The sequence below is a fragment of the Cydia fagiglandana genome, chromosome Z, assembly GCF_963556715.1.
Source record: "Cydia fagiglandana chromosome Z, ilCydFagi1.1, whole genome shotgun sequence".
Classification (NCBI taxonomy): domain Eukaryota; kingdom Metazoa; phylum Arthropoda; class Insecta; order Lepidoptera; family Tortricidae; genus Cydia; species Cydia fagiglandana.
In genome coordinates this window covers 41,492,328-41,517,542 of record NC_085959.1, presented here as the reverse complement: position 1 = coordinate 41,517,542, position 25,215 = coordinate 41,492,328, and the positions used below count along the sequence as shown (strand labels likewise).

Genomic DNA, 25,215 nt, shown 5'->3' with positions numbered 1-25,215 from the left:
TTCTCTTTCATATTTTATGTTTATCAAAAGTCCACTCGTTTCGAAGCCAATCGGCTGTGACCGACGGGCAGACAGTTTTAAGGCGCGGTGTGTAGTAAAATGCGCTTTTTTGTAACCATATTTACAGACTTTTACAAGGATTTCATGCATTATTTTCTAGTATGTATAACTTTAGTCCTTGAACTACGTTATTGCTTGTCAGAAACACAACGGCTCATTATTTTCTCGATAGAATCTTAAGTTGAAAACATGCTTAAAGCTGTCTTTTGATCCATATTTTAGAAGTACTACGACGAAAATGGATATGAAACTTACCTCATTTGATAGCTTTTAAGTAAATCTTCGTTATTGCTGGTCCTTTTATCGATACGTTAATCTTTTCATTCATAATTTTATAAATTCAAGCTTTGCGTACTAAATTACACCCTACGCGGCAATACCTTGCGCCCATTCCCCACGCCAGTACGCCCGTGGCCACTGCCAGCGTCGGACCTATGCTAGTTTAGTGAACGTTTCATAAAATGGGTAACCACTGTATAAATATGCAAATATGTTATACACACAATGTTTTTCAACATACTTACGAAGAAAAGCAAAACAATTCTTAATTACTGTGACATTTCAGACATTTGCCCGTCATATTGTCATTTTATAACAAGTTGGGAAGCAAAGGCACACACCCATCTAACCGATCCGGAATTCAGTCACGATTGATAAATTGTGTAAATATATTTAATTAAAGGCTATTAAATTAATCAAATTGAATCATTTTTAAACATATGTGTATGTACGGGATTCAAATACCTATGTGGGAGTGTTTAGTGTATGGTGGTAACCATTTCACCGCTTTTAGTTTCCGAGTTACCTACATGCGTTTTAAGGGAAGTGGTCGAAAAATGCCTAAAATAGTTTTGTGTTTAATATTAGGTAAGGTAAAAGTACTAGTGCTCGACGCTGCACTAGTATTCGACATGGGTATAGTGTATAGCTTTCAAATAGAGCTCGACGGCTAATTCTACTGTCTATTGTTAAGTAAAACCGCTCGTGCCACGTGCCACAACCACCTGCATAAAAAATACGTACTTCGGTTACTGAGTGCCGGCGAGTCGAACGCTACAGAACCAGTCTAAAATGTGTCATCGAGATGCGTAACAAAGGCGCGTTATCGGAGAGCGCACCTACACTGGTTTTTTGTGCGTTGGCCTAGCCGGCGCTCAGGTGCCAAATAAAATAATTAAGACCCTTTTTTGCAGGTAAGTAGCACGTGCGGTTTTACTTAACAATAGACAATAGGATTAGCCGTTGAGCTCTATTTGAAAGCTACACACTATACTTTATGTCAAAGTAATATAGGTTAAATTTGAACGGCGACGATCTTTCTGTATTCAAATTTAATTCTTGTCACTTTGACATAAAGTGCCCGTGTCGAATACTAGTGCAGCGTTGAGCACTAGTACTTCTACCTTATTTCCGCCAAGTCCGTACCGTGATATATGGAAATTTATTCCAAAAAATGTTTTTTTTATATACCACACTGGTGGCAAGCAAGCATACGACCCGCATTCACCATAGCCTATGGACGCCTGCAGCTACGGGGATGTGACACATCATGCCAAATGTTGATTGATTTTATATAAAATAAAAGTCCTAATATATAAAATAAGCTTCATAAGTAATAGTTACTGATTTTTAAAAAGCGCTTTTCAATTAAAAGACATGTCAAGATCGCTTACCTTCTTTCAAGTACTTTCTAATGCTAAAAAAACGAACTACAGTCACATAATAAGTAATAGTACTACCGTACAGAAAATTCACTCGTTCACAAAAGTCACATTTAGGTATAAAATTATACCTATACTCGCCGCCGTTTTATGACCGAGCTGTGAGTGTCGGCAACGGCACAGGGTTGAAACTTGACAAGTTTTTGTACCTATACCTACCGATTTATTATTTTTAAGATTAATATGTAGGAATTACAAACGTTGATTCTGTAAACATAATTTTTTTATCCGGAGATAGTATGTCTGATTTTTACGGAAGTATTAGGTAGGTATGCCACAGTCGCATTCCTTTGAAAATATGTCGGTCAGTTCCTAATATTGTTTCTGGGCGACCAATAATCATTTTAAATTGGTCTAAACCGGTTTAGTTTTATGCAAACAAAACGAATTAGTTATCGAATTTGATTACTTAGTATTTATGTTATGTTTTAAAGTTTAAAATTCACCTTTCCGGAATTTAATAAAATGTTATTTCTGCTTCCTTGTTCTTCAGACATCCGTAAACAGAACAATATCTTTTATACGGATTAGATCGAGATATAGGTTTCGAAGCCATTGTGTATTTTCAATTTTGCGCGAGCGCCACGTGACACGACTATCGTGCGAACCGAGCGGCGCGCGGCAGCCACTGCCATACGCCGCGCCGGCCAAATGTACCTAAACTGGGTAGTGACACCCCCCTGCTACAGTATTCTTCCTTATTTTCAATACCTACTTGCCCGAAATTGACTTCTAGAATTAGACCAAGTCTGCGACGATTTTGGTTGCACACGCAGTGCAAGTGTTAATCATAATTTGTCGTTCAAAATAACACTTGCACTGCGTGTGTAATCAAAATCGTTGCAGAGTTTTCTTGGTCTAACTCTATTATATTTTTAAGGTAAGTAAGTACTAATTTCTGTCTCATAATAATTTGGTATAATTTGATTAGGTTCTTAGTTTGTCGGGGTATACTCTCATATAGTATATAATTTCATTAAGTACTCATTAAAATACGAATTTGCTAATAAACCTTATTCGATATTAATTGCCGGAAAAAATCCCGGAACTGACAAATCAGAATATTCAGAATACCGATGGCGCCAGAATAAGGATGTAGACGTGCTGCGCGGGAATGGTGCGGCGGGGCGCGCGGGGCGCCCGCCCGCCTGTTCTACCACTCGTCTGCTTCACCCCCTCGGAAACGTAAAACTCAACTATAAGAGCGCCTTAATAATTACATATTTCAAACAGTTCATTTGTTTAAGTGTCAACCCTATAAGAGTACGCCCCCATCCTTTGCGAATTTTACTGAATAGAGCACGCGTGTATGCGTCAACTTTTGATAACGTCCAGTACACAGGCCTGATTACTATTTATTATTAAATAATTTAATTATCTTAAATTATGATCACTTTAGATATTTAGAAAAACCTCTTCTCAGGATACTACGTAATAAATGAATGGTCCCTTATCGACCGACATTAACAAACTGACCAATCTTACGGTTCAGTGAGCTCAAGTCCTTCTGTGAACGGAACGCACATCGATTAATCATTGAAAAATAATCAAGCGAAAAAAGTTTATTATCAAGTATCGAATCGATGAAGTTACTGAAGCAGGCCTCAATATCTAATAAAAAAGCGCTATGATTGTTCAAACACTCATAACATGCTGAGCCCATTGCACCGTAATAGGGCAAAATGCAAACGCCCGACATTATCTATATCTTTATATTTGCAACACATCTAGCCATCAATCTCTATCAGACGCTATTGAGGTCAACATGAGGCAGATTTGCATGACAAAGTGGGGTCCTTTATGCCGCTGTCTCTGTCACAGATTCATAAGCGACCTCAAACACCTCAGACGAGAGTTTGAGGTCGACATCCAGATAAGGCGATGCAAATAAACTCAAGAGCAATCAATAGCCGTTTGCATTGCTCTTTATATAGTTAAGTCCCTAAATATGTATACATATCATAACCTTAATCCATTGCAATAAAGTGATAACATGTATACATATTTATGAACTCGACTGCTGTACCTCTCGCGTCGAACGATGGTCCCATATGACAGTTCAAGTCTCTTTTGGTTGGGATAAATTTGAAAATAATTGAAAAAAAAAATAACGTTTAATAAATAAATGTGCTAATAGACTTGCAGAAAATGTCTCTATTAATCTAAACATTTTACCTGATAGTTACTCCATAGAAAAATCAACTATTATAGACCACCATTCGACCCGAGAGGTATAAATAAAGTTATAATGAAGATAACTGTATTTTAATGTACAGTCAGCTGCAGAGAAAAGGTATCCTCTCTGCATTGAAATTTGTATACAAAGATTACAAAGGTGCTAAGAGAATAATATTGCTGACTGTACGTCCCAGCTTATAGAAAGAGACGTGTGACAATAGCACATACGTGCAAAAGAGTTGCCAAAAACCCGGTTTGATTTTCTGTCAAGGCCCCGTGCGCGCGACCCCTGCCATTTAGAGGAGGGTGGGGGGTTACATAATTGTCGGCAATTTGGAATACTGCCACTGGATTCATTGCGCGATGCATTCCACTAACAAGATAAGATTTAAAACAAACAAGACCTTCTTCTTCCTCGCGTTATCCCGCAATTTTGCCACGGCTCATGGGAGCCTGGGGTCCGCTTGACAAGAACATGTTTAAGAATTTCATAATACCCGTATTGGAAATTTCATACGAAGCTTACGATAACAAAATGGATCAGTACCCCTAGTGTATATTTCATTATACTGCGTGACGTGACGTATGCGTTTGCGTTAAGTGTCATTTTAGGGTTTTCGAGTTTCCAAAACGCCTCGCTTGGCGCGCTGCTCAAAATCCCATACAACAATAGAGGTAGACATACTCGTCACGCAAACGCGAACGCTCGTCATGCTATTGTATGAAATCCGTACACGGCGGGAAGAAGTTGATAACTCGAGATATTCTAGCGAAGAAATTTGAACTTAAAATAAACTTACATAAGGTTCAAATTCCTAATTTTTTTCTCGCCTGATATCAACTTCTTCCCGCCGTGTACGGAAATTACACTAGGGGTTCTGATCAGAGGAACATTCTACTACTGTAAAAAGTAAAATATGGTTATTAGAATACACATTTATACCTACATTCCCAACTAGCAAATCTATGTGCTATAAAAGTTGAGAGCACGTTTTTATTTTCGCTTTTTGGTGCTATAAACGGTGTAAAAACAGTCGAATAAAAGTCCTGTAAGCGTTTACTCAACGCGAAAAGGCGCACTTATACAGACTAAAAGTGTTATAAAAATAGAGTTAGCGCTGTATAAGAAGCAAATCGATGCTGTAAGAGTTGAGTAAAAGTTGATATAAAGCGCTTCTAGTGTTTTAATAGCAACGATAGTGCTTTTATTCGATTATTTGTTCTATAAACATTATCAATTTGCTATTACTCAGTGAAAGTGTTCTATAAAAGCAGCCGCACTGCTTTTTCTCGGCAAAAATGTTTCGTAAAAGTAGCCGAATTGCTTTTACTCGGCATTTTAAATGTGTAAGAGTGCAGTAAATGCTTTTATTCAACTAATATGTGCTAAAAACGATCTCAGGTAAGCGATTATATTTCAATTATTTGATTAATAAGTTTGAGGCCTAATCGTCTTCACGTATCTAATAAAACAAAAAGGTACTTAAGAATTTTTCTACTGCTGTCATCCATGACATTTATTTTTACCGTGATTGTGTACATAAGTTTTTACTGTCTGTAAGTACACGTAATACAGTAAAACCTAGTGCGAAAAATACTTTATTGATAAAACCAAAGGCACTGGTTCATATATATTCACGGGCCGCCTATTTTCTTAAATTTCAATAAAAAAATATTAATTAAAATAAGTAAAAATTTGCTTACACGATCTAGTTTCTGTTATATCTCATTATTTCGTCTATAAGTCGAGTAACTGCGTTTACTGCTACACTTATCTTATAGCACATGTTGTCGCCCTGTTTATGGATTTATAGTCCGGTGGCCGACTGCATGAAACCCTACCTGATAAAAAAATAGAATAATCCTACTCTGTGGGGGTAGCTGACTTTTAGCAGCTTCAACTGCTCTTGGTCGGCCGTGGCTTAACTTGGCAAATTTTGCGCAAATGGCAAAAAAGTGGTACATATATTCATAAAAAAAACAAAAGTGGTCAGCTACATCCTGTGTTGGCAGGTTCCTGTGTCCGACCGAATTTGTGGTACCACGTGAGCTACAATTTACTTCATCGAAAAATAGAATGTCACTTGTATGGTAGGATTGCTGCCATTCACATTTTTTTTAATGCGGACGGACTGCAAAAGCTATCAGGCTAAGGTGAGGCCGACCAAGACATACGTCAACAAATTTAATGTAGGTATTACAATCAGTTTTTTTCATTCTATTTTTCGATGAGGTAAATTGTAGTTGTCACGTGGTACCACAAATTCGGTCGAACACAGGAACCTGCCAACACAGGATGTAGCTGACCACTTTTGTTTTGCTGTCCTCAAAGGCAGCTATCCTACCCTGCAAGTTTCATTCTATTATACGATGGGGTTTTTTTTTGATGAATTTTTGTGCCACTAGTTTGCCATTTACGCAAAATTTGCGAAATTAAGCCGCGGCCGACCAAGAGCAGTTGATGCTACTAAAAGTCAGCTACCCCTACAGAGTAGGATTTTCTATTTTTTTATCAGGTAGGGTTTCATGCAGTTGGCCACCGGACTATATTGAAACGTACAACATGGCTGACTTGTGCTGTTAATGTAGTTCAAAACTCTTTAAAAGTACTCTAAGCTGAATACATTTTGAATAAAACCTGTAAATACACTTCAGCTCCTATAACAGCGGTTTGAGCCCCATTACCCGAATTATGATATAAGCGCGCTGTTACAGCAGCATTGTTGCCAAATGGTTATTGGATTGCTTTTAATAGGCTTTTATAGCAACAGAGAAGAGAGTTGAGTAACAGTTGTATTAAAGCGCCTTATTCAGACAATTAGCTATTCTATAGCTGTTATATGATTTTAATAGAACAATTATGCTGAATAAAAGTGATTTAGTAGCGCTAATTCAGCATTTATTAAAAGGTGGAATAAAAGTGCTAAAAGATAGTGCTATAAACGTTTATACGACATGATTATAGCACTAATTAGCGAAAATTGCTAAATAGTCGAGTTAACCGCTATTATACGATATATTGGTGTTTCAACAACCGTAACTCGGCTGTTATACGATTACAGGCTGAGTAAATCAATTCTTATACGACTATTTTGCTAGTTGGGTTTGTATGGTTCTTATTTCCTTTCCTTGATGTATTTATTTTATTGAATCTTTTTTGCACAAAAGGAAACACGTCGCACAAAAGTTGGATTTATTTGATATTTCAAGACATTAGACCAGTTAATCTTCAATTCCGGAAAATTATCATTTTCTATACAAACTCATTGAACTGAGTTTCTTTCGATATCCGTCAGCGTAGCCTGTGACAGGTCAGACATGTATTAACAATCATCCCATACCAGCAGCTGACGCAAACGCAGCAAACGGATTAAAAAACATAAACTAATGACAGTAAAGGTAATGTTGTGAATGCCAAAAATTAGGCCCATCGTCCATAAATTCCGAAAGCGCGCATTGTGTTGTTTACACTACAGTTTACTGTTACGATACCGGTCAGCCTTGACTGACCAGACATCTATAACCATCCCATATCGGCCTATCGGTGATAATATATACTTACCGACTGGATTAATAACATGAATAACTGATGACACAATAAAAATGTTACCAATGCCAAAAATTAGGCCCAACGTCCTCAACATTCGGGAAGCGAGCATTGTTGTTTACACACTACAAGTTTACTGTTACGATACCCGTCAGCCTTCACGGACCAGACGTCTATAACCATCCCATATCAGCCTATCGGCGAAAACAGACGTGGAGTTTTGGAATGTTGGCCCACTGCCAGAACTCTCACCTTGGGGCTAGGGCCTCTGGTTTATTCCTATAAAAGAATTAATTGTTCGCTTCAACGCGTTTGCTATCTGCACACTAATGGTTGTATCATGGCCAATTTAGCTTAGTCCAGTTGCACCAAATCGCCTGTCAACGCTAAGAGGAAAGGGGACGACTGGTTATCTGTACAAATGTAACTAGTCCCCATTTTCCTAGCTGAATATTGACATTATGGAAAACATTTCTTTATATTATGCTATATACTGAGCTATGAGGTCAAATAATAAGATTGTCCTATTGCTGGACAAAGGTCCTGTCCAATGCACACTGCTAAAAACTTCTAACACTAAAATCCTAGCAGGAATAGACAAACGTGAATTTAAATTCCCCCTTCGAGATCTCGACTGTGATTTTCTAAACTCTGCCTCTGCTCTACATATTTATACGTAAGACTCGTGGGATGCACTGCTTTGTTGGTTTTGCGATGCATCTGAAATTGCATGAAGACGTACGAGTGCGGGGATTAATTCATTGTAATGTAATTACTTTTCTCGTCCAGTCAGGAACAATACCTGACGTTGTCTGCCCGTAAAATGTGAATACTTTGCTCGCTACTGGATTATTGTGCACCTGGACGCCGTTAGCGAATATTGAACTCCTAAATCAGGGACCGCTGTGAGCAGGGCATAATGCATGTTCATTCATATTATAGAATAGACCTAGTGCCTATTAGTATATTCAGCAAACTGACTCTTGTGATGCGCGTAACGTTACGCGTATGTTATGTACGCGATATTTTTTTATCGTATAAAGATAATCATTTGACCGCAATCTCACCTGATGTAAGTATCCACCGACGCGGTCTAGGAAATTTTACTTCTTTGTGGTCATACCGGACATCCGATATCGAATCGGACAATGTGAAAACACTGGTACGACAATCTGTTGGAACACCCACAATTTTAGGGCACCTGTTCTATACGATTTGACATAATATATTGCTTAGCTAATTCCTTTAACTTTTAAACCATTTGACATTATTTTCTAGTCACTGAATTTCGATGGCACGTATGTTGCGGCTATAGACTCAAGGGCAGGGCCGGATTAACCCTAAGTCAAAGTAGGCAACTGCCTAGGGGCCCCGCCTCGGCTTGGGGGCCCCGCCTCGGCTTGGGGGCCCCGCCTCGGCTAGGGGGCCCCGGCGACTCAGCGCGCACCAAATCAAATTTTGTTCCATAGGCTCAAAATTCATGAGTAAATTTTTTATTATTAGGCCCGATGAAGATCGATACCCGGCCTTTTAACACGGTTTCACAATTTGCGATATTGTCAAAAAATTTCGCGCTCGCTGCGCTCGCGTTTATTTATAGTTCTTTAAATTGACCCTGTATCTACATGTTAGCTTGACTGGTGAATTAATAGAGGTACCTAGACCAAGAAATTGTTAATTATACGTCATAATTTCGTAGAAGTTTTGACGTTTAAAATTGTCTTCATAGTAATTTATGTAATTTTAATATATGGAAATTCTTCATTATTAGGTTGATTCTAATCATGTGGCTCGGCGTTTGGTCTTATAGTCGGGCAATGGCTGTTCAGCCTCTCAAAATATTGACTATTGAGAAAATCAACTTACTACTAGTGAGCTTATCTTTTAGCCTCGCTTAAAATTGGCCATTAGAGGTAGATAAGAAAGTGGTGCTGAAGCTCTCATCTTTGGTATTCCACTGGGAATTGGCCTTAAGCCTAAAGGGCTCTCCCCACACTTGACGCGACGCGGAATCGGCAAAAACTGATAGAATAAAGCTTTATGTCCACGCAATAAGAGCGAAAAAGACATCGTTCGATGTCTTTTTCGCTCGCGGAAAAAACGCAAACTTTTATTTCCCTGTACTGAATGTGCTGTGTGCAGAATTGACTGTAGGGGGCCCTGAGCTTCGCACTGCCTAGGGGCCCCGACATGCTTAATCCGGCCCTGCTCAAGGGTTAAATTCGGCTCCCCTATGACACTGTAGTATTCCGCGAGCACCTCACGGGAGTCACGGGCTATTGTTAGCGCGTAGCATGCGACCTTCAAAGTTTGTATAGCTTGTCTAGCGAGCTTGCGGTGTGAGGTGTGACCTACATGTTTTGGAATTCAGAGTGCTTAGGGCACAATCATCTACATATACCTCCTCCGTAGGCAAACATATAAGTTATGATTCTGAGTTATGACACTGCTGCGATATGCGGTTATTTTTCGGGCATAACCGTAACAGAAACCGGTTATGAATGAAGTTTGGCTAATGTTGCTGTAAACACAACGTCCCAGGATACTGTCTGATGTAGGCCCTAACTAAGCTGGAAGCAATATCAGCTTAAAATTCTTAGGTCAAGATAGGACGCCGTGTACTACTTTGTGTGCAAATAGAAACAGCTGAAACATACAGCGACTTGAAAGAAAGACTTATGGTCGTCACGAAATTAACCGGGGAACAAGGCCTCAATTCCATTTTCTGGAATAAAAACGCCAGTTTAAAGTTTACGCGTAACCCATTGTTGTAGTTTCGAATTGTATATAGATCTTAATTAACTCAACCCCCTCTTTTCCAGATCTCCGCGATGCCAAGCACGTGAACACATGTGACCGCTCTGCAAGCGATTCACGCAGTAATGGCGTTCATGACCAAGAAAAAACGGTACAAGTTCGGCGTTCAGTGTTGTCTCGAGGAGCTCACCGAGGTCCCGTTCGTGTCGGCGGTGCTCTTCGCGAAGGTGCGGCTGCTCGATGGAGGGAATTTCCAGGACCATTCCAGCCGGTAAGCGTTAGCTCTAAGATTTGAGACCTTAGGGTCAATATTGACAAATCGGACCAAATCCGTGCAATATAGCGTTCATGACCAAGAAACGATACGAATTCGGCGTTTAGTGCTGCCTCGAGGAGCTCGCTGAGGTCCCGTTCGTCGGCGGTGCTCTTTGCGAAGGTGCGGCTACTCGATGGATAGCATTTCCAGAACCATTCCAGCCGGTAAGCGTTACCTATGTATAATATTTCAGAGGGCTCACGTTTTAGACAATATTAGTATGTCGATCAGCTGGACCAAACTCACAATAATGGCGTGACAAGAAAAACTATAAGTTTAAACGCACATTGTACGGTTCGAGGAATTGCAAGTGAGTTTCGTTAAATTGCGTTATTTGATTGTTCGGTTGAAATAGTTGTTCCTCAGTAGTCGGCAATATTGTAAAACCCGTATGCGAGTTCTCGGTCTGTCTGTCTAAGCATTCAAGAGCCCGAAGCTTATACGCCCGTAAATCCAGTAAATTAGAATACCTTTAAGTTAGCCTTATAAATACCTACCTAATATTCTAAGGTTATGTTCACTGCGAGTTGATTCCCAATGGCTTTGCGAACGCTCATAATTTGTAATATTAGTATATTAGACATTATAGGTTTTTCTTTGTCTTCCGATAGTTCCGATTTCCAAAAGTTAATAGAGACAGATCTAGACTACACAAGTACACAGTTCACCTTGACGTTCGAATGTCATGAATTTATCCCGTTGAAACACAGGCTCATCTGACACATAGGTTCTATGTCTATTACGTGACGTGCTTCCGTCATCCCAATACGATTGTCATCTTGGCTAGCCCTCCAGTCCGCGGCAATATGGGCCAGGCGCGCGACACAAGCGTGTCGTCACCGTGTAGTTACCGCAGGGTGCCCCGTCGCTCGCGTCGCTATGTTAATTGCCGATGAGGACGCGTATCCGTGCAGGAAGCCCGTGTTGTATGAATATTAACGAGCTGTCGTTGCGAACGCTTGTAACGCGCGCGAACGCCCAACGGAACTATGTATTTATTTATTACCTAGTGGGCAATAAAAAAAGCAGCCTAGTGCGGACTCGTGCCCTCTGTAGTAGCAGTTCATGAAGACCTTATTTCTAAAGGCATAAGGTGTCGATGGACAGGACAGTTAAGTTTTGTTGTTTGTACCATAGATAAAACTGTATTATCATATTAAACATAAGCAAAATAAAAAATAAAAATAACGGTGGGCCTTCGCAGGTACCTCAACGAATCATAGACGGCACGCATGCCACTGCACTGCTGCTCGAACGTTCCATAGTAGACAATTCGGTTCAGTGTTTATTCTAATATTCGTTTAACGTTAACGACACCCGTCCTTATCTGTAACGAGCCAGACGAGCAATTAACGAGTTAATTCCTGCCAGATTAGGTAATCTTGCCCGTTTTGTACTGGTACTGTCGGCATCAGATATATCGGAGCGGCCATGGTGCTCACAAATAGCTGAACGTGAACACGCACTCTAGCGCCTTGACAATCAATTGTAGACTTTTCGTTGCATTATTGCAACCTTATGGTTAGCGAATGGTCAGTTTTCTGTGTAGGATGGTGGAAGTGGAAGCTGGGCTATATAACCGCCGAAATTGAAGATCATAAATTGCAAGCATCCTTCTCTCTCACTCGAATTAAGAAAGTAAAAGAGAAATTTCGGTTTTCGCATTAGGTCCCCTGAACTCCGCTCCTTGCTAGTGCCAAATTTGCCAAAGCATTCTCTTGTCCATCCGTTTAGGAACAAATTGAACATTGGGAAGGTTTGCTTTACCTTTACAGATTACCAGTTCGCCGGACGATATCGGCCTGTCAGGTAAACGCAAAAGGTGACAGCTCCGAACAACTGACAGGCTGATATATGTATGTGAACAAAACCGTCTATCAGGTATGACCGTCTATTTACATGCCGGTCCTCACCCACATTGACCATAAGCTTTTTGAGTTGACTCGCTGTGTTAGCAATGATGCCAATCGCACAATGAAGAATCCCCTCTCGCTGTCACCGACGTCACTATACGACACCCGATAAACACCGACGGAAGCAAAGTCCGTGACAGTGACGCCCCGACGTGTAAACACGCCGACGTAAATACGCATCTAATAATAAAATAAATAAGCAAGCAGCGAAGCCAAAATATCATATAGCTGGATTCGTGATGTATTTATTTTTATTTGCTATTTTTGATGGTGATTGGAAAGTTTATTAGGGTTTTTATAATTTTGGCAGGTTTTAGGTAAGTTGGTAGTTTGGCGGTACAAACAGCACCACTCTTTAAATCGTACATCGGTGGACCTTATGCCTTTTGTAATAAGGCCCACAGATGGACAGTTAAGATTGCTGACGTTTGTAACATAATAAGGTGATACATAAGAATTCCCAAACATTCATGTCATGCAATAGTCAGCAGAAAAAATTGCTAACCTAAGCTGGTTGGCTAGGTGTTCAAAATTAACTGAGCACATCTTTATTGTTAAGAGAATAAGAGCGTGTGAAGGTAATTTTGATCACCACTTGCTTAGTAACTCTGCCGCTAGCTGTACGTGTACATCTCTTAACATGGTGAACGAAAGTGACCGACGAAACGAATTACCTATACATATTACATGTCGTCATGTACTAGGACTAATAAAATTAACTAGTAATCTCAACTGATTATACAATCGTTACGGGATAAATATGTTCCCTGACTAGACATGGAGTGCAAGGACCGAAGATGCTTTCCGTAACTGCTTAACTGACAGATGCGTCCTTCACAATTCACAATGAACACAAACGATTTGTGTTACCATCATCACCCATCTTTATTAGTTCATTAGAGTGCGACAAAGCCAGCGGTTGTGAGTGTCGTGACGTCAGCGTTTGTCACCTGTCCGCATCGGGGCGAGAGCGCGCGTCATAGATGAAATGGCACCGCGCCACGGAGCCGGATCAATGTGGGCATTCCTTATGGGACAAAACAAGGTTGGGCGATAGAGGATTTGCGGTCTAAGGTCATCTGTACAGTCGCCATTGGAGAGGGCAAAAGAAGAAAGGAAGTGAACACGCACTCTAGCGTAGCGTCTTGACAATAGAGGCGTGTTCAAATATATTTGAGCACTTTGGGCGCCCCGATGTATCAGATGGCGACTGTACTAGTATCTCACGATTTTCAAAGTTAAAAAGTGTTCAAGTTGACGTTTCGTCAAGTCTCTCGACTTTCAGTTTCACTTTCCACGTGCAATTATCGCGCGCGGCCGACCGTCGCCTGCGCAGCTAATGGATCAATCAATAAATCAACGACGCCCGTTTGACGGCGACGCGAACGTGGAAACAGTGTCCTTTTACTGTTTTATTGTTTAGTTCCTGGCTCAAAAGCGAGTACAGACAGCGACACTCCTAACTGTACATCGGTGGACCTTATTACAAAAGGCATAAGGTCCACCGATGTACAGTTAACAGTGTTGGTGATGGTGGTCGGGATGATACAACTACAGAGTTGCTCTCCGAGTGCGTGCGAGAGGAACTGAATTAGAAACACTAAACGATATGCCTACCATTAACTAGACGTCATATCATATTGTAAAAAGAAAAAAAAATAGATGTATACACAGAGAGCAACACTCTTAACTGTCCAACAATGGACCTTATGCCTTTTGTTACAAGGTTTACCGATGGGCAGACAATGTGGGCGATGGTACAGTCAACGTCAAAGATATGTTTACACTTTTGGACCTTACGCCTTCGTAATAAGGCGAAAAATGTAAACATATCTTTGACGTCGACTGTACATGATGCTCGGAAAATTCACGGACAGTGACTAGAACATTGTAAATTAAAAAATGCGAAATATTTATATCAGCGAGCTATAATTAACCTTTGCTCTGCAGATCAGCCCTTCCGCACTTTAACTGGTCCCCTAAAATGTAGATCATTCATAAAAAATCTCGCACGTATATATGTTGTATTGATGGTTATATTTTTCCTCGTGACAGCGCGACTAAGACGTCGACAAAGAGATCGCGTGGTGTTAAAAGGTTAGATTTTATCACGTGGATAAAACCGTTCATAATTCGCCTGTTCGCCGTTGTTCAAATGGACAAGCTGCACAATAGCTCAGCTCGGTCGCCCGCAGGATGCCGACGCTTAGTGGAGTGGTTAGTGGCTGGTATGCGCGCGAATTGAGCAGTCAGCGTACTCGTTACGTTAGAGCGAGTTAGCGAGTCGAGATTTCGGGTAAACCACAGTAAGGCGCCACATGGGCTAAATATATAAGGTCACGGAATATTGTCTATGGCCACAGACAGAGTCGAGATCTCGAGCAAACCAGTGCAACGCTCGTGTACTGGACGTCCGAAGTCTGCCGCCTGGTACAATAGCCAGGGAGTCGCAAATTGCCGGCAGTTACTCTAGTGGCTGGTATGCGCGCGAATTGGGAAGTCGGGCGAGTGGGGTGCGAGTGCAGTTCTCAGATACATCAGAGTAAGGCGCAACAAGGGGTTGAATTTAAATTTCGGAATATCTGTCAAGGAATATTGTTTATCCAGATAAAGATTCCAGTGTAAGTAACTTGAGAGCGTGACCTCGCAATGCATAATTCACTCATACCGAACGCCCGAAGTCTGCCTGCTGCAACAGGCAGGCAGTCGCGTCGCTCACGCAATGATACCTCAGGTAATTGACGCTCGGCTCGGTGCAGCCGGCCGGAGCCGAATTGGTGCAACTATACATAAACCTATTTACAACAATTACCTATTAGCGATAGCAATGGGTTGGATGACATTGAAAAACATGTTTCGACTAAGACAAATCAATGCAAAAACTCAATTGCTAAAGCTGAATATAATTTCGAGATATTTAAATAAAATGAACAACCGGTCGAAATTGTGGAGATATGAAGCCGTTTTTATATGAAGTAGATCTATGTCATGTAAAATATTTAGACGTTTTATGGGAGTATAACATTATCACTTTATTTTAAAATACGGTAAAACCATATTTATTCAATTATTTTTTTAAATTAAGCCCTACCTAGAACTTGAAGGAACTGCCACAGGGACCATCATTCGACGCGACAGGTGTGTGCAAGAAGGGCCCGCAGTGCGGCGTGCGGAAGGCCGGCACCATGGCTCGACGCCAAACGCCATGGACCTGACCCTGAGCTCGCGGAAGTTCTGGCGTTCACTTATCGCCGTCAGCTATAATACTCAATTGACCCTTATATGTTAAATGAGTAGACGAATATTTAGCTTTAAATACTATAAATAAAATACTATAAAAATAGGTACGTAACCAACATTTTTAACTGCGGCATTATGTAGGTAATTTTAAGAAACGTTTGCTTTAGTGTATCCATAAGGAGAATTGTTAGAATATAATACGTTGTGTTTTAGTGAAATAATTGTAATTTTCTTTCAACAGGCATCTATTACGTCGAGAATTCGAGACAAACCCAAACACATTTAGTTTGCTTTGTTTTATCACAGAGTTCCCATGGCCATCTTCTGTGTCCATTATCTGATCAATTCGATGATAATACCATAATATTGCATTGTCACCCAAGTTACAGAAGAAGACGTATGTGAAGGTCCAGCTCAATCGAATAATGGGAAGTGGGGTCTAATCTAATTTAGTGTTGTCCCGAACATACAAACATTGCAAGTTCAATAAAAGCTTACTTACGGCACGTTGATCCCGGTCTCCCCATCCCCATACAACATTCGAGCACTTACTGGCCCTACAGTAGCGACCAAAAGTATTTTGACAATGATAATAACGTTGGTATTGTATGAAACATATTAGTTTTTTCAAATGATTTTTTGATAATTTAATCAATGGCTTAAAAGCTTCTTGAAACACGTAAAAAGCTTAGTTTCATCGAATGAAAATATAAACTTGGCAACAAAAAATGACAATTTACGGGTTCAAAAGTATTTTGACACGGTTCTTTTTTACAATTTTTTTGAGAACAGAGCCGCAGAATTTCAATATTTTGGAAGTAATTACATCTGAATACTTCTCTTAATATGCCAAACATAAAGCATATTCGAACGATTTCAAGCAAGCTGGTGCGGCTGCACTTTAGAAAGATAAGTAGCAAGCTGAGGTTTCGCGGACTTTTGGTGTATCACTGCATCTGATTTCTGTCTGAAATAAGCAGTTCAAGGCTCGAAACTGCATCACAAATAAGCATAGAAGCGGTTGTCCTCGAAAAACGACTTCTACAACTGATCGTGTAATTAAAAAGATTTCAGTAGAACACCCATGGAAGCGTACAGTAACAATTAAATATTAACTAAAAAATAACTATAATGTAAAGGTTGTTGTTTTTACTATTAAACTACTCTTAATAGAGCATGGATTACATGGTCGACGCCCATTAAAAAAATATACATATTTCAGCAAAGAATAAGGTATCCCAATTAGCATTCGCGATTCGTGACAAGTTGTGGACAAGTTCCGATTGCTCAAAAACTTTATGGAGTGACGAAAGCAAGTTTAATTTAATGTCGTCGGATGGTATCAAGTATGTGCGTCGTCCAAATAACAAAAGACACGTTGTGCGATACCAGGTACCCACCCAGTCTAGCCTGGTGGCATTGGTGGCCCTAACGTAATGGCTTGGCGATATTTTTCCCGCCATGGAGTCGGGCCTCCCGTACGAATTGATGGGATAATGGATCGATATGTATATGAAAATTTACTGTACACACAAATGATATCATATACAAAAGAAAATATGCCTCTTCGCTGGGTTTTTCAGCATGATAACGGCCTCAAACACAAATCCGATCATGTAAAGGCTTCTTTAATGCAAAAAAATCTAGGTTTTTGAGTGGCCTAGTCAAGGTACTGATCTTAATGCTATAGAGCTTTTATAGAAAGCGTTGGATCGTCCAGTGTGAGGTGCAGAAATAATTCAAACAATGGGGTTTTTTCCAAGGTCTTCAGTCAGAATGGGCGAACATACTATATGATCGTATACACTCGGATCGGGGACTCTATGCCGTCTCGATTTACTGCTGTGAGGAAAGCCAGAGGATATGCCATTAAATATTAATGAAATGTTTTTTTTTTTAACCGTCTTGCCAGTTCAGCAAAAGCATTTCATTAAAGTGTCAAAATACTTTTGATCTACCTGTAGCGCAAATTATCAGTTTTAATTCTAAGTCTGTTGTTTAGTTTTAGTAATCTAAGTGGAAACGTAACAAATGAAGGGTGAATAAAATATAATCGTAACGTAATGATTAAATATATACCCTATTCATAAACATATTGAAAGAAGTTCGTTTGTCAAAATACTTTTGATCGCTACTGTAAATCGTCCTAAGCCGTATGTTATTGCTTGTAGTGTGTCCGATTCGAGTTCTGGTTCTGTTGCGGTCCATTGTTTCGCTTTCGTACTATTTGCGGCTCTTCCTTGTTGCTACACACGGCTCTAAAGACCGAATAATAGTTTCACTATACTAAAACTAGCTTGCGACTTCGTCTGCGTGAAATGATGATGATAAAACTACCCATTATCCTCCCCCGAGCTTCAAACTATTTCCATACAAAATTTCATCTAAAATGTGAAGTGGTATAAGTAAGCGTGAAGAGGTAACAGACATACAGACAAAGTTCTTTGTCATTTATAATATGTATCATTGTACATATTTATTTATGCATCAAATTAAATTGTATGAAAATTATTGTAATGAACACTTAAAATGTATTATTATACTGTAGCGATTCACTTTCACGATTTTTACTCATTATTGAAGTGAAAACTTCTTTAGCGGCGCTGGGCACTTTTTGAGGTGGGGAAAAAATGATAAACTCGAGACAGCGATCACGTGACCGTAACGTTTAGATGGCCACTCATTTAGATGACATTTAAATCAATAAAGAAAAACTCAATAACATTACATGAAAAAGGTTCTAATCTTGTACGGGTTGAAATACTAGGATCTCATTCTCAGTTACATTCTAACTTTATATCACTCAAATATAATTCAATAAAGCTACATTTTGATGAAATCGCTAATAAAAGTAAACTCTAGTACTGGTGAATAAAACTCAAAATATCATGATCAAATATTATTTAGATGCGAAGTCTGCAAGTTAACTTTACAATTTCTATTCGAATTTTAAACAATTAACGCTACACATTTGAATTTGGAATTTTAAACAAGCTCACTGACCAGCAATTTCGGAACTAAAGTTTTTCATTAAAAAGGAGGATGGGTCAATTATACATAGTGCTGCAGACATTTTGGACTAGTCATTGAGTTTTCACTTCTGTCGGCACTCGGTGCAACCCGTTGTTTTTATTTCACAACGATGCGACCTCATCATCATCATCATCTCAGCCATAAGACGTCCACTGCTGAACATAGGCCTCCCCCTTGGACCTCCATACGTGCCGGTTGGAAGCGACCCGCATCCAGCGTCTTCCGGCGACCTTAACAAGATCGTCTGTCCATCTTGTGGGTGGACGTCCTACGCTGCGCTTGCTAGTCCGTGGTCTCCACTCGAGCACTTTTCGACCCCATCGGCCATCTTCTCTGCGTGCAATGTGGCCTGCCCATTGCCACTTCAGCTTGCTAATCCGGTGGGCTATGTCGGTGACTTTAGTTCGTCTACGGATCTCCTCATTTCTGATTCGATCACGTAGAGAAACTCCGAGCATAGCCCTCTCCATAGCTCGTTGAGCGACTTTGAGTTTCGTCTCATTTACTTATGGCGGCCGTCACGCAGGGCGGAGGGAGACAAATAAATCGTTTTTAGTTGCCCGTTCGATCCGTCCATGTGTCCGTACGATCAACCGCTAAACAGGAGTCCGGTTCGTGTAAACAAATAGTTCCTGGAACGCTCAATGTCTGCTCGTGACGTGTATCCAGCCAGCCATCCCTACTAATAGTACTAATATTATAAATACGATAGTAACTCTACTTGTTTGTCACCTTTTCACGCCGCTGAACCGATAATCTGTAAAAAACGAAGTCGCGGGCAGAAGCCACTATAGAATAATTGCAGTTTGTTGTAATAGATAAATGGTGAGTAGAGCCGGAGCAGCGAACAACTTGCGGACCAACCCTCGCTCGTAAACAGATCTCTCAACTATTCTCCCACACGACTGTCAAAATAGTACATATCGTCGCCTAATAATACCCATATCACAAGCCTTACTGAACTTACTGTAGGACTAAGTCAATCGGTGTAAAATTGACCTATAGTAGTGTAGTAATAATCACACTTTATTGTAGACAACACAGATTTACAAAAAAAATACAGTAATGGAAGTACAAAGGCGAAGGCGAGAGGAAGTATAATATTGATAAAATAAAAAATATAAATAAATAAAAAGACACGCTCAACAAACACGAACAAACGAGACCAGTATCAGAATCGGCGAAGGCTTTTAATTTAACAACGAAATAGTACATTTCGATGCTAGTGCGGAAGGTATGTCATTACTTCACGAGTACCGAGATATCTTGCCACGAGCCGCAGGCGAGTGGCAAGACTCGGGACGAGTGAAGAATGACATTTCCGCACGTGTATCGAACGACGTTTTTTAATACAGTTGCGAAAAAATAAGAAAAACATTGTTAATCGTACACTAAACAAAAGTGGTAACAGTGACAGCTCGGTTAGACGTCGTCTTTAAGTATATTATATCTATGGGCGTTTGACAGCTATTCCGTTCCATTCAGTCAACTTATTAAGAACGGAATTTTCAATATTGAATATTAAAAATTAAACGTGTTATAATGATGAAGAGGTAAGTAATTAAATATGAAATATGTAATATTTTTCGTATTCTTACATTAACGGTAGGTTTTTATGCTGATTACGACGTTTAAAGGAAACTAATATTAACACTCATCAATAAGTAGTCGTGAATTGGAACAAGTATAAATTTAAAAAAATTGGAAAAGTAAAAAGCACTAGTTCGAGATTACCAACTTTCCGCACGCTAAACAGCTACGTAAAGTAGCACTTTTTGAGCAACTGTATTAAAAAATCCTTTTTAATTTATTTCCATTGCTTTGTATTCGGATTTTCATTTCCTTACTGAGTGTAAACACTCGCATAATAGCGTACGGCACAAAAGATTTGGACAAATAAAGGGAAATTGGAGCAGGTGTTTCATATTCATGTGTTTCATACTGAAAGAAAATACGAATAAGTGAAACAAATATGTACAATTGTATACAGTGTGGAAAGATAAGTCGGGCCCTGGAGGGAAACTACTCAAACTACCTTAAATCCTTAAGCTGGCTCATTTTACTTAAAGGAGACATTCCTTTATTTTTTAAAAGAAACATAACTGCATTCAAAGATATTTAATTAATTACATGGTTGGACCGGGAATCGAACCCGCTAAACGAGAAAAAAAATACCCTGTAGCTTTATCATACCGATCGAAAGGCTTCAACATAAGGATTATTTATTGCTAAATAATATAGTGTCAGAAATAAAAGGAAGACCATCTACTTCAAGTAAAATGAGCCAGCTTAAGAATTTTAAGGTAGTTTCCCTCCAGGGCCCGACTTATCTTTCCACACTGTATTCTTACTTACATACTTACTTACTTAGTAGGTACATATGTAAGGTAGGTACACCATATTTTAACCAATAGGCACAAAAAGACAAGCAACATTTTTCCTGCCCAAATATCGGACGTAATTTCGATATGTTATCCTAGAATAAAAGGAATATTCGCCAAAAATCCCCGGCTCTCCAGAAAATCCGATATAAAACCTTTGACAGACATGCATTCGATTACGAATTGAACTCTCAGTCAACGAGACAAGGACGAATGTTCCTTACACAGTGTTCGTGTAGTATTTAGTAAGTAAATATTCCTGTATTGAAACGATACGGAACTGTACGAGTAGGTATACCTGTGAGTATACCTAGGTACTGTGTTTGCAGGGTTTCAGTTCGGTACCTATGTAGTAGGTTTTACAACTGATAGAGCTGTGTTTAAGTTTCGAGTGGCGTTTTCGTTCGACGAGAGACGAAAATCGGCTCAAATATCAATACACGTGCGACCTTCATTTTGCCTGTCTACAAAAGTTACATCTCCCTAAATAAGCCATTTCCATGACAACCGTCAGTCGTATATAAGAAAAGCAATAAACTTCCAACCCAGACGTTTCTTAATTAAAACTAACAGAAGTCCCGAATATTGAAACATTCGTCTCACAAATTACGTCCGAAGCGAACCGGCAAAGAGTCTGAGATCAAAGAATATTTGATACGAGTTTTAAGTCCTAGTTTAGGATTATGCCGCCGTATGAGCCGTCTGTGTGGAATAAAGAATATGGCATTTTACTCAAACTTAGTATAATACGACTTCAAAAATGTTAAGGAGGTTCTTAATTATTTAGGCAAGATTTTTTTGGAAAATACTTTTGTATGAATTCAAACTATAAAAAAGGTTATCATTTATTAATGTATTACGGTTACAGTTTATTTGATTCTATCACATCACATGAAAATGCTTCAAGAAAAGAGCGTACTCCCATCGCTAATGCACTTCCAACCCGTCTGGTGTTGCGGGTGTCCATGGGCGGCGCTAATGCTTACCATCAGGCGATTCATCTGCTCGTTTTCCTCTTCTATGTCATAAGAAACACGAAAAGGTTTCGCTAAATATGTAAAGCTAGAGTGAAAAGGCTATTACCCACTGAACCGGTGAACTCCAGGCTCTGTCTTCAATTTCCATCAGGTGTAACTATGGCTGATCAGTTTATTACCTATTTAAAAAAAACCTGTCGAAGAAGAACGCACATAATACCTATGCTTCCGAGTATTTCTACATAGGATGTCTGTAACAGAGGGCCTACCGCGAACCACGTTCCACGTGTTGGCTCCCCGTCACTTACGTAAGAATTTGCAACAGAGAGGCAACAAGTCGAACGTGGTGAACGGCAGGCCCTCAGATATCCGAATTATCCAAAAGCTAACACATTCGTTCCAGCGCGAGCTACGCGCTACGAGCGTAGCCGATAACAAGGGAAAACCGGAACGAAGGCTTAGAACGCACTGCGATTCTTTTCTTGCGGTTTCAGAACCGCAAAAAGTAACGTACGGCAAGCTTCATAAGCGCACGCACTCGCAAGACTGAAACCGCAAGAAATTAGATTGAAACCGAAAGAAAAAAGAAATTAACCGCAGTGCTTTCTAAGCCGAACGAATCGGAACCGAAACGAACAGGGAACCCGCCTAGCGGGTCCCTAGCAGTGAATGGCTTAAAAATTATTGGATATTGCTTAATTACATAATTATGTAACCGAAGGCAGCGCAGCCCGGCGGTCGAGTAAATAGGTCAACTGGTGACTGAACCGATACGTGCAACTTGCAGTTAATCCCGAACAGTGATTAAACCGCTTTGTATCTGCTCGACACCATTAGCATTGCTGGACCTTATGTATTGGCAATTAACGTACGAGTTGTCTGTTAAGGTGCAGTGGGTTCAGCAGCAGAGTCTTTGAAAACAAGAAAATTGCTACTAAAAATATGTCATTTTATTTATAATCTAACTCTAAAAATCGATTACTTATGTCCCGTTATGCCTCGGTTGTTAGTAAGTTAGAACTTATAACTTACGAGTATAACTACCTGTAGTGTTGCTACAAACACTAACCTTTGGGAAGCGGGAAATAAAGAACAAGAAAAATACGTTATGAGTGTCTGATGGATTCACGCGATTGACAGCTATGTTATGATAGCTGATAGTGCATAGCAACTATTATTTTTATTTATAAATTTTATAATATATTTGAACATATTTACCTTGACATTCTTATAATACATTACGTTACATTTGCATTCGTAACGGTCGGTTATGTACTCGTAGACTCGTACTTGATTATTATGTTACGCCTCGGAGACTGCGAGTAATTTCATATGTCCAATTTACTTAGCTATTACGTTAAATAATACTGTAAAACTTATAATACAACATGATACTACGTACGGTTATACTACGTCAGTACAGATTATAATTTAAACTACGTATTTTATGCCAAGTGTTGATGTGTATGTGGTAACGCACCACACCAGATATTTGGGTGAATTTCAAAAACAATGCCCATAACTACTTAAAGCGGAGTTAAGAAGCAGTGTTTAGTCTTAAGTTAACTGATTTAATTGTGCTACGACAATTAAACATGTACTTAAATTGTATTTATTGTACTTCATTCAAACGCATATAATATAAGGCTATAGAGTGTCACATTCATGCATATAACTTAAATAGAAATGGGTTAATTGTCGTAACACAATAGAATCAATTAAATTCAGACTAATTACAGGTCCTTAACTATGTAATTTTTTTCAATTCACCCAATTACGAATGGCGAACATAATGCTGATTAATATTGTTTAAAATCCCGGGTGTTAGAGGGCTACGCCACCACACACTAGCGTCTATTGAGCGTCGGCGTCTAGTCAGCGCTATGGAAACAGGCGTCGCCGCGCAGTTGCGCCAACGTTGCGTCGAGCGGCAGCTATAGAGTTGGCTAGACGCCGACGCCCGGTAGACGCTAGTGTAGGGTCTCTCTTAGAATTGAAGAATTCAATTAATGAGGATTCCGAGTAACTAAAAAGTCGTTTTTGCAAGCGAGAGGCCTAAAGACACGATTCAAGATTAAAACCAATAAGTTAATAAGTATGTAAATTCAGAACAGGCCTCCATTTTTCTAGATGTCCCTCGAAATAATAAAGTCTCCATTATAAAGTTGAAAGAGCGGCGCCGCCGGAACGGCCGCCATGATGGCAGCCGGAAGCGGCCGAATCGTAACGGACGATATGAATGCCCGTTTGAATCTTTGAATAAGGAACGCCCGAACATTTGGACGGTTATGGGAGTGTGCCGTTATACTAATACTTGTACTTGTGGTTGCTACACTTGTTACTAGTGTAACTTTTACAAAAAAACACAACAAAATGGCAGTCTGGCAATGGCCATCATTAATGTCAAATTTTTATGACAATATGACGTTTAAATGACAATCCCTCACTTTGTTCTATTCAAATCAGTGAAAAGTTTGCTTAAGGCCCCCCCCCCCCCCCCACATCTGGCGTCTTTCGAGCGTCGGCGGTCGGCGTCTACAATTCTATAGCCGACGTCGACGCAGCGTCGACGCAACTGCGCAGCAACGTCATTTTCCATAACGCTGGACCGACGCTGACAGACGCCGACGCTCGAAAGACGCCAGATGTGGGGGGGCCCTTAGTTAGATGGACTATATCCTTATCGACTGATGGCATAAATAAAAACTTGCCATGTAGGCTTATTGGGGAAACGATTTGTCAGTTTATTATGCCATTTAGGCTGCTAATAGGCGAAGTTGTACAAATCACTAAACTACGGCGCCTACAAAACATTTCTAAATCCGTCTCTCCTTGAATATACTCCAGCGTACTACGATACAAAATGGGGGCACGAAAAAGTGTGTAAAACAGTAATTAAAGCATTTACGAGACTATCCCAGTGGGTAATTAAATTAGTTCACGAGGTAGGGTTACCACTGTTCTCATACAGTATTGAGAAGAGAAGTCCTGACAAAATCGCAATCGCATCAGCATCACTCATGCCAAAAGCGCCCAGCCATTATGACAATCTTCAATCAATCAATCGTTCATTTAAAATGCTAAACGAAACT

General features: G+C 39.9%; 1 protein-coding gene across 2 annotated transcripts in view; it reads left to right on the top strand.

Moving 5' to 3' along the window:
- The window catches only part of LOC134678394 (EEIG family member 2), a 99,792-nt gene that overhangs the window by 35,173 nt on the left and 39,404 nt on the right, over window positions 1–25,215 (top strand). For both annotated transcript variants that reach the window (XM_063536956.1, XM_063536954.1), the window contains exon 2: window positions 10,329–10,534. In XM_063536956.1, coding sequence (XP_063393026.1) covers window positions 10,389–10,534 — 146 coding nt within the window. In that variant the 5' untranslated portion in view covers window positions 10,329–10,388. The remainder of the gene's footprint in view (window positions 1–10,328; window positions 10,535–25,215) is intronic.